This window comes from Macaca fascicularis, chromosome X (genome assembly GCF_037993035.2).
Source record: "Macaca fascicularis isolate 582-1 chromosome X, T2T-MFA8v1.1".
In the NCBI taxonomy this organism is placed as follows: Eukaryota; Metazoa; Chordata; class Mammalia; order Primates; family Cercopithecidae; genus Macaca; species Macaca fascicularis.
Genome location: NC_088395.1, coordinates 50,040,867 through 50,054,853, shown reverse-complemented (window position 1 = coordinate 50,054,853; position 13,987 = coordinate 50,040,867). Strand labels below are relative to the sequence as shown.

Sequence of the window (13,987 nt, the reverse complement as noted above, 5' to 3'; positions counted from 1 at the left end):
TACAGCATCAACTTGTTTTGCTTATTGCAGTGGTATCTTTCTGTCCTGGACATCAGATATTCCAAGGACAATCTCTTGACTCACAGCAAATAGTTTCAATGTTTTTCAAATAATAAACAAGCACAGGCTTATTTGAGTGATAAAAGTACAAATTGAGGCTTAATACCTGGGGGCTGTGGTTCAGGTCAGGCAAATTCCCAGACTTAATCCCACAAACCTCTAATTGTACAGTGGTCACAGATACTAAGTGATAGCAACAATGTATCAAAAACCTGCTGGTAACATCAAGGCTATCAGGAGGTGCAGAAAGTTTTATCTTTTAAGTCCTAGACTTAACAATTTAACCCTTCAGGGCCTACATTTTAAAAATCAACATTCTGACAGTTTTGTCACTGGTACCTCCCCTTTCTCTGTACCTCTATTTCTTATCTTTGAAATGGCAACTTAGTTACCCCACCTCATCTACAGTAATGTCACAAACAATCAATTATTCTGAAAATTTCAAAAGCATTTTTTAAAATAGTTTTGACCTGTGACTCTAAGTTTCCAATTTCAGTACTGGAAAGGAACAGTTACATTTTTCCCTGTGACACTGTTTCCCTTCTGATAATGAACAGTTAATGCAAAAAAAAAAAAAAAAAAAAAAAAAGCTCCCTTGGGCTATTTGATAAACACAATTTAACTGGTTTTGGATTACTAATTGGCATAATTTGCCTCAGATGCAACCATTAATATAAAAGGAAGTGTGCACTTGTCATATCACAGGTGACTCTCATAATCTGGATAATATGTTGAATATGCAACTGATGACAAACTGGTAAATTACAGATGGCAGAAATTCTAAAGCCTGCCTGATGAATTGATACATAACGATAAAAAGAATATGTGTATATGTTCCCAAATGGCAGAAATCTTATGAAAAACATGAAATGCTTTATAGTGATCAACTTTTCGAGTTGTGGCAAGAAAACTCAGTGGAATCACCAAATATCCAAGGATTAAGAAGGAATTTCTCAAAACCTATACTTGGGACAACCAGACTCCTGGGTTCAGGTGGTCGTGAGAAAACCAGTCAGGAGCTGGAAAGGCTTAAGAATGAAAGGCAATCTCCATCTGACTACTCAAGACATTTGCTTGGTTCTAAGAGGAGGAAATCATGAACTTGGGAGAGAATGGGGCAGCTTAAAAAATCACATTTCAAATCTGGAGTCCAAGCAGAAATAGTAAGAAAGAAAAAAAAAAAAATAATATCTATTGTGGGTTGAAGAAGTGACTCACCAGAGAACCACCTACTGAGAATCTCTGGGGTTGGACACCTATTTTTTTTAATAAGCTCTCCATGTGGCCCTTCTACAAACCAGAAATTGTGATTCCCTAATTTAAATGATACACAGCAACAAGTTAAAGGCAAATGACCTTGGCAGGTCTCTGTGAGAAGTTTTCACAGTACTTCAAAAAGAGAGAAGTGGGGAAATCCTCTTGCTAAATTCAAAAGAACCTGTGCCATAGCAGGTACTTATGTACCATAGCAGGTACCACAGATGGTACTTACGTACCATCTATTACCTATCACATTAAGTTAATGTCCCCAATTTGAATTTAACTGGTCTTGTGGTTTTGTTGGAGTTGAAAGCATAAGTTTACTTTGGTTTTATGGTTGCACAAGAGCAATAATCACAAGGAGTTTACTTTGTAAACTCAGTAAACACTAGGGCTCTGAGATTTTTTTTCTTTTATTCCTTTAACAGAAAATCATTTACTTTTCTTTGTTATGAATATCCTGCATTAAGGAAAAAACCATAAAAGAGAGATGAGATGGGAAAGGAAGATCTTTGACATTTATTTTGCCACCTTCCTCCAAGTTTGTTTTCACCTCTCTTCAGAGGCATCTATATCCCTTTTTGCTGTAAGGATCCTTTTCAACTATTTACTATAGGAAGATAAATCATTAAATACAATTTTTAAAATTTAGGATAAAAATTATGTGCAAGCACCAACATGGCACATGTACATATGTAACAAACCTGCACGTTGTGCACATGTACCCTAGAACTTAAAGTGTAATTAAAAATATTATGTGCAAGTTGTCTTTAAAAACAAATTTAAAAATGAAACCCTATATTGCCAACAGAAACCAGATTCAGTCACACCCAGGGCTGAAGAAAGGAAAGAATAGAAAGAATATGTATCTTCAATTTCTTCCCCTGTATTTCCTAACACTTACCCAAGTGTCATCTTTTGTCTTACCTCTCGGTGCCTATCCCGGTCTCGAGACTTCTCTCTCACCCAGTCAATTGTATTGAAATCATCATAGGTCCCTACACCAGGGATTGGCTCCTCCAAGAAGTCCATGATCCTATTTGAATAACCTATTCCTCCACCATTGTACGACTTGTCCTCTGTATTGAACAAGAAACAGACATTAGTACTTCAGAAACTCTTAACATTTTTAACACGTTCTTTTTGGTTCCAAAAGGCAGGCCCTTAAACTATCAGATGACTACAGTTGGGGTTGATAAAGAAATACAGTCACCTGGTAGGAACATCCATTACATTCAGAGATTTCTGTGGTGTAGGCACAAAATGATGAGTGGCTAAAGGCAGTGTGAATGGAAAGCGACAGATGAGAGTGACAGTACAAAGAGAGAAACAACAGGAGTTGATGCGCAATGGGAAAGGATTTATGAAACAAAAGACAAAAAGGAGGTTGGAGCAGCTTAGGTATTTCAGTTTATGGAAGGAAGCGGAAAGGGTCAAAGGCACTTGCAGCCATATCACATCAAGAACCATTTTACATTTATAAGGCAATAATTCAATCCTATGAAGTGGTTTTTGCCTGACTGGGGACTCCAAATAAAGCATGTGGGCCTCTTCACAAGTTAAGTTCGCTGGAATGTACAAATTTCCCTTCAATAGGTATAAGACTTGATCTCTGACGTAACAGGCTTGTAGGAACTCTAAGTATGTCAGCACAGTCTAAGATTTACAAGCAGAGATTTAAAGAACAGTGCATGATTCAGTGATTAAATGTCCCTCTCTGATCCTTCAACTGGAAGAAACATATCCACCTGCCCACCCACCATAGTCCCTTATCTACTTTGCTTTGGGTACTTTTATTACAATTACTTCTGTGCATGCTTTATCTTCCTTTCTAGACTAGAAGCTCTTTGCTGGTAGCCCGATATCTGATTCATCGTTCCCTTCTCTACGGTGTCTAGCACATATCCAAGAATGAGTAAATATCAGCTGAACCAAAATTTGTTTGATGAACGGTGGGAATGGGGGAGAAAGTTTTAAACTCACAAGCTATACTCACACAAGGCTTAAACTTGACAAAATATTTCAGCAACATCATCTGATGGAATAAGATTTTGCTATTAAACACAAAATACAAAACAGTACTTAGGAATCTATGCAAATGCACACTGGGGAAAAGTACAGAGTAATGTCATCATTTAATTCACCCAGCCAAAGCTCACATTTGCAGCACCAACCTTGGCAGGGACAAGGCTTCCTCCAGACTGTTTGGTAATGAATCCCTCTGCAGAGGAGGCCCAAGTGGGCCTGAACTGACTCCCTCTCCTCCCATCTGTATCCCCATCTTCACTGTAAACTCCAAACAGACAACTTTAGCACTCTTATGGGGAAAGTTTGAAGGAACACCCCAAGCTGTACTTACAATTGTTTGACCAATTGTAAGTCTTCTGAATACTTAAGTCAGCACGCCTTTCACAGGCAAGGTGCATACTTGAAAGAAAAAACTCTGCAGAGTCCAAATCATCTGTAGGGTGGGGGTGGGGTGGGCGTGGAGTGGAAAAGGTGAGCAAGTTAATCTTAAAACCCCAAACCAAAGTCCTTTCCATATCTTCATTCGTACCTGACTGTAAAATGGATGGCTGCTGAATCACCAGCCCAGCATTTCCTATCATGTCAGTGTCATACCGATAAAGATGAAAGCTGGTGTGTTTCTTGAGAGCTTAGAGGGAAAAAGCCAGCTAGAAAATGAGCGCAGAAAGAGGATAAAGTATGTATGTGTGGAGGTGGGGGAGGGCAAGCTGTTTCAATTCTCAAGTCCCATGCTGACATGAACACAGGACACCAAACAACCAGATATTTACTTTTTAAGGCAGGTTAATGCTCCAGTTGAATTTGCTCTGGTTTAAGAGTTTTCCTTTCAGAAGGGGAAAAACAAGATTTTGTCAAACTGATTTTAAAAATCATCTGACAGCTGTCTAATGTTACACTATCTATCAAATGAGGCCCCCACCTTTAAGAATATTAAGGCAAAATGAAGATCTGCAACAGCTTCTAGCAGGAAAGAAAGAATCCTATTACATCACTAGGTAACATGAGCACCGCATCCTCCTCCTTTGTAGTCTGGTTTCCTTAGAAACGCAATTGTCAGGCCCCTCTCAAAGAGCAGGCAGTGATTAGAATCCTACAACAGACTGTGTGCGATTCTCCAGACCCCCTGCTCCCGGGGGGCATGCTTCAGTCCTTGGTTGGGCTCAAGTCTGCTTACCTTCAATCACAGTTTTCTTTTTTTCTGCCTCAAGGAAGAAATAACCTTGGCAGCCCGCATTTGGTCATTTAGGTTGGGGAGCTGTTACAAAAGAAGCCCCAGTCTGAAGTGCTTTAGAAGGGCACTTGCTGCATTCTCTGCCTTTCACAGCAACAAACGCCACCTAAAGAACTACCAGTGTTCCCTGGCGGTCAGAATGTGATGTCACTGCTGGAGTCACGTGACCAGACCTTTGGACCAGCCTGGGAGAAAGGAAGATTTTTAACCAGGCACAGAAGCCTTAAAGATGTAGTCTCATCTAAACAAATGCCATCAAACTGGTGGCAGTCGGGTCAGCTCAGGAAACCTGGGTCAAGACAAGTCTTAATCTTCATTTAGCAGAAAGTCCAAGAAGGCAAAGTAGAAATACCCAAAAGAATTTAGAGTTACAGGGGTCCTAAGTATAAAAGGGAGAAAAGCAAATATAAAAAAGGCTTTTTAAAAAATACGCTAGATAGCAACAACGTGGGTAAAGTCTCACAAACCTAATGCTGAGTGAAAGATACCAGACACAAAAATGCACATAACATTCATTATGATTCTATGCCTCTAAGTTCAAAAACAGACAAGCAAGTTATATCATTTTAGAATACAAACGTAAGTGATTACATTTCAAACAGAAGCAAGGAAATGGCAAAAGTAAAGACAGAAGCTATCCAGAGTAGAGGACTGCCGTGTGGGAGGGGCACATGGCAAGGGCAGGGCTTCTGGAATGCTGGTCATTTTTCTTGATCTGGGAGGTGGTTTATCTGAGCGTTCACTTAATAATTATTCTTTAAGCTGTACACATGTTTTATGCTTCATGTACAAGTCATAATTAAAGAAAAATGTGAAAAACTGAACTGCATGTGAACTTACTATACAAGGTCGGTTCTTTAACAGCACCTCATCACTTTGAAAACCCAGAGTATAGTCAAGAAAATGAGTTGTTTCTGAGTAGTAATGCTCTACCCAGGAAGCAACGACAACTCTGATACTCATTAATCCAACCTGGATGAAAGTAGCTATTTTAGCCTGACAATAAATTCACTATGATGTTTCCATGGTTTTAAAGGGTTGTGAAGGCTATTTTAAAGCAGGTCTTAATTAATTGCACAATAAGGCCAGTTCGGTAAAGAAGAATAAAACTGCTATCTCCCAACTCCCTAAATTGGGAGGATTCCCTAAGGGAACGTGAAGGACAGCCACTGTTAAATATTAACCCAGTCACAGTGTGCTGTAATAATTGGACCCTATGTGTAGAGCTTTGAAATGGTATTACTCGCATCAATTCTTAAGGTTCGATATGCCCTGAAATGTTAATACAACAAAACTTTATGAAATGTGAGGCACTGCATGAGACCTGTATGCTTTCAGTTCATCATTGTTACATTATCTCACCCACTTGATGAACTAATCTAGCATTAATTAAGGAGAAGGATTGAAAATGAAGTGGCAACTGACTGTATTAAGTGGCCATGAGCTACATTGCTTCTTAAAGCAAAAACCATTTGTGGCCCAACTGTGACTGTCTTATTTGATTAAACTTTTAGAAAAGTATGTCTATCTCACTCAAAGAGGGTAATGTGCCCAACCTCTAAAGCCTCCTTCCAAGTTGCTCATTTGTAAACACAATTTTACCTGTAACAGTATCTGAAGACCACTACAGAATTCACTTGTATTATCTAGTATGATTTACATTATCTGTTAGATTATTTTACACTTTAGCAGCTATAGTATTTAGCAGTCAATTCAGCAAAGATACTATCTTTTTTGATACATAAAAATGTATAGTTCTATGGATTGCATGGCTGGTGCCATGTTATTAACTTTTAATGAAAGTTCATGTGTTTCTCAAATGCTTTATCAGCACTTCCAAGGGAGGCACTTTTTTTTTTATTCCATGTACAGTTACTTCCTTTGAGCACTAGAGGGCTGGTGGTTATGATTCAGTCCTCATACTAAATAAGATTAAATTACAATTTAGATTAAGAAATAAGGCACCAGTATCAGAGTTTGACATGCTTTATTTCTTTTATTCTTTTCTACCCTCCATGCTTTCTCTGGCAAATTTGCCATCTTTAGTGTGTGTTCATTATACAGACTGCTCAGTGGAGGTCAATTGATATTATTGTGAAAATCAGATAAAGAAATTCTTACCAATTTTTAATGCATCCTATGATAAAAATGCAATAATAGAATATTTTGAGATAAGCAGAATACTTTCTGAAACACTGATCTGACCAGACTATTTCCCAATTTTTACAATGCCAGTGGCCCCTGCGCAATATTTTGAAAACTTTTAGCACATGAAGACCTCTAAATGGTTAACTGACACAAGTGCAGACTGTGAATTTAAAAATATTCATCCTACTTTTTAGAATAGGAAAAACAATATATTTTAAAATGTATAATAATGATGATGATGACAGCCATTGCTACTATTTTAGGTTTCATCAATGAAAAGGTTTAACTTGTTCACACACTTTCATCAAGATATCTATAGCTGACTTGATGACAAACAGCTTAAGTCGTTGGTCATATTCCACATCTAGCTGGTTTCTTTTCTTAGCATTTTTAAAACTTAGTAGAAAAAAATAGGCCGGGCGCGGTGGCTCAAGCCTGTAATCCCAGCACTTTGGGAGGCCGAGATGGGCGGATCACGAGGTCAGGATATCGAGACCATCCTGGCTAAAACGGTGAAACCCCGTCTCTACTAAAAAATACAAAAAAACTAGCCGGGCGTGGTGGCGGGCGTCTGTAGTCCCAGCTACTCGGGAGGCTGAGGCAGGAGAATGGCGGGAACCCGGGAGGCGGAGCTTGCAGCGAGCTGAGATCCGGCCACTGCACTCCAGCCTGGGTGACAGAGCGAGACTCCGTCTCAAAAAAAAATAAATAAATAAATAAATAAATAAATAAATTTTTAAAATTTAACTGTCAAGAATGGCAGCAGAAATGATCTACCCATCAACTAATGATGCGCAAAGTAACGAAATGCAAAAGGTTTTTCAAAACACAATGCATTAAGAGCTAAGTTTCTGGCGTGTAAATATGCTGCCAAGGAAGGCAGAGTAAAATTAAACAATGAGCCCACGTGTCAGGTTGGGGTACTTAGGTGAGTTTAGATTTTTGACTCTATAAGAAAAAAAAAATAAAACTTATTTCAAATTTTGAAGGCATAGTAAATGTTATATATAAAATAACTTAATGTTCTAACAGAAAAATTATTCAAGTTAAAGTACAATTAGATCTCAACTTGAATGACAGAACAAAAAGCCCCCAAAAGGCTAATTTGCATTGCCTGAGTCCAGGAAAAACGTACAGTAAACCAGTCAGAGAAAAAAGTCAACATTGAAACAGCTTTCCCGTAGGGTTATACTCAGGTCTAAGACTTAACAACAGGTCTTTAGAAACACACTGCTTGAATGAGCAGGCATATAAATGAATGTATTTAACTCAGTTCCCATTATGGAAACCACTTTCTAATTTTTTTTCTAAAAATCACATGATGCTTTAAACTGGAAAACCCCTTAAAACAAGAAAAAAAAATCTGTTGAGAATAATGTTTATTTAAATCCCTAACCAATATGCCATTAGAAATTTACCTAGGGGGCTGAACAGTAACTGATTAAGTGAACTAGTTAAACACTAACAAAAACACAAGGGGAAAAAGGATAGGAAGAAATCTCACGCACAGACCTTGAAGTACTGCTTTAGTAATATTACAGCTGCATGAGGGCTCACTAATTGGCAACAGCCTAAGGAAATAAATAAGCACTCAAAGAAATGGGGCAGGGCTATTGGTATATATCACAGGACTTGAAAATAGTCCCGTTAAAAAATGTATTTCAGTTTTACAGGGATATATTGTATTTTTGCAAGGCTGAACCACATGTATAAAAAATTCAACATCATGCCTAGCACACATCAGCAGATATTCATCCTGTGGTCATTTAAACTTTACTTGCATTCAACAGCAAATACTAAGAGCCTATTATATGCCACTTCTTACTTCCATACCTGCACCCTGCTTCCCTTCTTGTACTGGTTCATCCATTCTAGATCTTCCAGTAAGTCACATAAACTCTTTCACATCCCATTTCACCTATTTGTCTGATAGTACATTATAGCAGAAGCCCTGATAATTAATCAACATTTGTAGGAACTTTCTATCTAGCAACTTGTGCCTTCATTTTGCTTCTATTTTGTTTTCCCACTTAACTAAGTCCAGGGTCAAAAAGCAAATGTTGTTGGAGTAGCCCTCCTATCTAAGTCCTGGATAGTATCTATCCAAGACCACATTATGCTTTAGTATACTCTTAGTCGACCCCTGGGACACTTATTCAGGGCAGCTATACTGTTGGTATGCATCTATATGCCATACCAGTTTGCTAAATACTGAAATACTTCAGTAGCTACAGATAAATAACCACTTTTTTCCTGAGGACTCTCCTCCCCCACCTCACCCTACCCTAGAAACTCCTGAACTTACCCATGATCCAGCAAATGGAATACCAGGAGGCTCCAGGACACTGCCCCAGTGCTATGTCTGACAGCCAATCTGATTGGGCAGTGCCTGCGTTGTTTTGAATCTCATCCCTGCACTCATTTCATTTAGTGATCCACTGCTTTGGTTCCTGTTTATAGCAAGTTAAAACTTGGAAGGTGTCTAACACGCAGGAAGGACAACAAAGAAGAGACTCTATCCCGACTCTGCTGAGAACTAGGCAATAAAAGGCGTGGTGAAGGCTGTGGGAAATGGAACTGCAAGAACCCCAACAAATCTATTATATCGAAATGAAGTTTGAGAGTTATGAGAAAAATACAGGAAGGTTGGGCACGGCAGAAAGGCATAGGGAAAGCTGTGGAGACAAGCATGAATTCAGATTCTAACACCTCCTTCTGACTCTTTATTCCCAGTGGATACAGCTCCATCTTCACTGGGTTGTAGATATTTGCTTGGGGTGTATCTCTTGTAGCCCTCTTATTCCCAGCATCTGCTCAAATCTGGAAGTTCCTGACTCAACTCACTTTCATGGCCAGTGGAACCAGGGTGCTAATTGACAGAGTTATCAAAGTAACCAAAACAGCATGAGGACTTTGGCTTGGTATCTGCAGGCTCCCACTGGACTAAGATGCCACAGAAAGCAATGTAGCAATGAAGTAAAGGGGCTAGATTTGACAAAATTGCTGAGAGGGCTCTCCACAAAAAGTAAACAGTGCCCTACTCCCTTACTTATTCTTCATTCCTTCCTTCTCAATTGTACACAATTATGGGACTGTCAAGAGAATGGGGAATGTCATGGGTAGGGAGACACTGCCCTAAAATGCCTATTACATACCACAGTGTTGGGAAATCCTTTGGGTAGCATGATCCTGCCTAATAACTTCTAATTATTGTTTAGAACTGGAATTCTCCAGTTCTGTCCTAAGTCTACGTTAGTTTCTATCAATTTCCAAAAGGAAACTGGGCACACGAGACTAGCAATTATTCTTTAGTGGCGGGGGAGGGGGGGTGGAATTTCAAGAGAGAAAAATACCAATCGTGAAATTCTCCTTGGATTCATAGGAATTGTGTGATGTCATGGACAGAAAAATAAATTTCAAAAAAGCATATATATATCTCATGTGGGAATTACCCTTAAAGACACAGTTGCACCCGTGCACACCAGTGTATGTGTGTTATTCATTGCAGCACTGTTTGTAGTAGCAAAAACCCAGAAACAATAGAATTATCTACTAATAGGGAAATAGTGCAAGGAAAGAAGTAGACTGGTGTGTAGTGAAATAGAAATGTATTCCAGACATATTATGTGAAAAAAGCAAGTCACGAAATAAGAAGAATATGTCTTTTTTTATTTTTTTATTTTTTTAATGTGTGTCTGTATATGTGACTGGATAGAGAAAGAACTGGAAGGATCATACTGAATTCTTTTTGGTGGTTGTCTCTGGAGTGGGAAGAACAGGGGAGACTTTCACATTTTAAAAACCTGTGTATTGTTTGAATCTTTTATAGTGAGACATATTTATGAGTTATATAAGTGATTTTGAAAAGAAAAAATACTAGCAATGCAACTGGAAGAGTAGAGACAGGACACTGCAAGGAGCAGACCTATGTTCTGGAAGGCAGATTACTGGGATACTTGTGGACAAAGCAGGTGATAGTTTCTGGTGAACACCAAGAGGGAAAAAGCCCTGAGAGGAAGGCGGCTTATTCAGTTTTTAAACAAGAACAAAGTGTGATCAGACCTATTATCCTGCAGTGAGAAGATGTGGATTCCAATCCTAGCTCCATAACTCACTAGTTGTGTCACCTCGGGCAACTGCCTTACTCTCTGTGAGTTTACAGGTTTGCCATCTGTAACATGAAGGGATATTAGCAAGTATAATGTTGAGGTCCCTTCCAAATTCATACTCTATCATTTAAGAGTTGATTTTTTGTTTGGTCACTCATATATTGGATTGAATGACTTCTGAGAGGCCCTTATCTTTAAGGAATTCCAAATGATATTTTGATTGCATAGCTAATTGAGAATGCTCTACTGGCAAGATCATAAAATGGTGCTACCAATCATTAGAAAAGAAAGGTAAGACTCAGCTCATCAGCGAGGTACAGGACTATCTAGTATCACACTGAGACCCAACATTTCTGGCATATGGTTAAACAGAGCTATACCCATATGGCTACAGTATCTCTGGATTACCTGGTAGCCTCAGATCTTAGAAACATATGGTGCATACCCCCTGAGGCATTACAGCAACCCCTTCCTCTACCATGTGTCATAAATTGGAACAAAGTGGAGCCAAAAAATATATTTCCTTCAAGAAGGGACCAAAGTGGTTTTATCAAATGAAAATGGGGAACCTCTGGATTCAGCTCCTGCAAGCAGAGCTTAGAAGTTATTACTCTCATCCTTACAACAACAAAAGGTTGGATAAACCAAAAAAAAAAATCAATGATCTTCCTTGGACCCATTGGAGAACTGAGGATGCAGAGGAAACTGCCACCCCAAAATCTGAAGAGACAAGCTTATTCAAAGAGACACAGCTGAGATCTGCTTACCTGGAGTAGAAATGGCTGGAGCTGGTAGAAACACAAATGGCAACTTGAACAAGCTGCTGAAGGCTGAGTGTGGACTAGTGTGAGTACAAAAAACTCCTGGGGACCACAGTCTTAGCGGAGCTCCTACACCAAAGCTCTACCTCCAGGAATCCCACCAAGTTTTCACAGTGAAGATCTAAGAATCCCTCCTGGCTCTGACAAGGGGAGGGAAAGAGATATCATTGTGAAATTTGCCAGAGATTTCTCCGTAACAAAGGCCTCAGGGGAAAATACTTTGCCTGAGCCTTATCCTGGTTGGGAGAAGGACATTCCTTCCACTCCCACCCCCTCTAGCCTTCTTATCTCACCTAAAGCAGGGGAATATACTCAACAGGGTGCAGGGCTTCAAGTAAACACATTGGGAATGTTGCAGTCAAAGAAGAGAGTAGAGGGCAGGGAGGACAAAAAGCTATACTACTGGAGAAAAATGTATGAAGGTCATAGCCACAAAACACAGTTCCATCAAACAGTGATGTTTAATCAGAGCATTATAAAATTACCACCTCCCCCATACTTCACCACCACTTCAACAGGGCTCAAGTATACTAACAGTGGATCACAGTTGAAAGAGCTGCAAGACACAGACTCTCTAGAGGAATTGTCCTCAGGGAAACTCACAATCAAGAGGAGAGACAAAAACAAGGACACTAGAGGAATTTGAAGCCTCTGGTGCCTAGTTACACCAAACATGAAATACAGCCCAAGTCCTAGCCAGTTTGCTGTAAATCCCAACACAATGGAATTGAACTATTAATAGGAGCGAAAAACAGAAAAATAGCTGGAAAATCCTCAAATACCTGAAAATTAAACAACACATTTCCAAATAACCTGTAAGTCAAAAAATTCTCAAGACAAATTTTAAAATATTTTGAAATAAATGAAAATATAACATATGTGAGACGTAACATTGAGGGATGCAGCAAAAGCAGTGCTTAGAGGGAAATTCATAGGATTAAATGTATATATTAGAAAAGAAGATCTAAAATCAATAAACTAAGCTTCCATCTTAGGGAACTAGGAGAAGAAGAGAACAATATAAGCCTAAAGCAAACCAAAGACAATAAGAAATTTAGAACAGAAATCAATAAAGTTGAAAAAAATAGAGAAAAATCAACAAAAGCAGGTTCTTTGGAAGGATCAACAATTGATAGACTACTATCCAAGCCAACCAAGAAAAAAAAAGAGTGGAGACACAAATTACCATATCAGAAATGAAGAAGAGGTCATGACTCCTGATCTCTCAGACATTAAAAGGATAATAAAGAAATACTATGAACACAAATTTACTAACAAGTGAAATGGACCAACTACTTGAAAGACACAAACTGCCACAACTTACACAGGAGAAACAGAACATCTGAATAGCCCCATATCTATTATTATCATCTTTTTCACGGATTAACTGAATATAATTGACATTTATCAACTTCTTCATCCAACAACAGCAGAATACACAGTCTTCTCAAGTGTACACATATTTTCTAAGATAGATCACATCCTGGCCCACAAAACACACTTAAAAAAAATTAAAAGATTAGAAATCATACAAAGTTTGCTCTCTTACCAAACTGGAATTAAACTGGAGATAAATAACAAAGAGAGCTAGAAATCCCAAAATACACAAAGCTTAAACAACCCACTTCTATTTTTTCTTCACCTCTATGAAGGTATAACTGACAAACAGAAACTGTATACATAGTTAAGGTGTACATGTTTTTATATATGTATACATTGTAATTATTAAATCAAACTAAATAACACATTCGTTATCTCACATGCTTATTTTTTGTGGTGAGAACATTTAAAATACATTCGCTTAGCAATTTTCAGGCATACAATACCTTATTATTAACTATCATCATTGTGCTGTAAAATAAACCTGCAGAACTTAAATGTATTCAGTATTATTATTTTTGAATCAAAAATTAATAACCTTATCAAAAAGAAAGCACCAGGCCCACATGGTTTCACTGGTAAGTTCTACCAAACATTTAAGGATAAAATGATACCAATTTTCCCCAATGTCTTCTAGAAAATAGTAGCAGAGAGAACACTTCATAAGTTACTCTATGAGGCCAACATTAAACTATATGAAAACCAAATAGAAACATTACAAGAAAGGAAAACTACAGATTAATACCTTTCATGAACATAGATGTAAAAATCCTTTTAAAATATTAGAAAATTGAATTCAACATTGCATAATATCAATTAACTCCAACCAAGTGGAATCCCAACCAAGTGGAATTTATTCCAGGTATGCAAAGCTGGAGCAACATTTCAAAAATCAATGTAATCTACCATAACAATAGGTTAAAGAAGAAAAGTCATATATCAATCGACAA

The 13,987-nt window shown here is 38.2% G+C and overlaps 1 protein-coding gene across 8 annotated transcripts in view; it reads right to left on the bottom strand.

The window, feature by feature from the left end:
- CLCN5 (chloride voltage-gated channel 5) overlaps positions 1-13,987 on the bottom strand; it is a 160,631-nt gene that overhangs the window by 27,277 nt on the left and 119,367 nt on the right. For 5 of the 8 annotated variants that reach the window (XM_015443504.3, XM_074029481.1, XM_045384157.2 and 2 more), the window contains one exon: positions 2,248-2,399. In XM_015443504.3, coding sequence (XP_015298990.1) covers positions 2,248-2,399 — 152 coding nt within the window. Of the gene's footprint in view, positions 1-2,247; positions 2,400-3,679; positions 3,751-4,522; positions 4,696-11,603; positions 11,795-13,987 lie in introns of those variants that run through there. The other 3 variants (XM_015443505.4, XM_005593579.4, XM_065538321.2) reach the window with 3 other exon arrangements.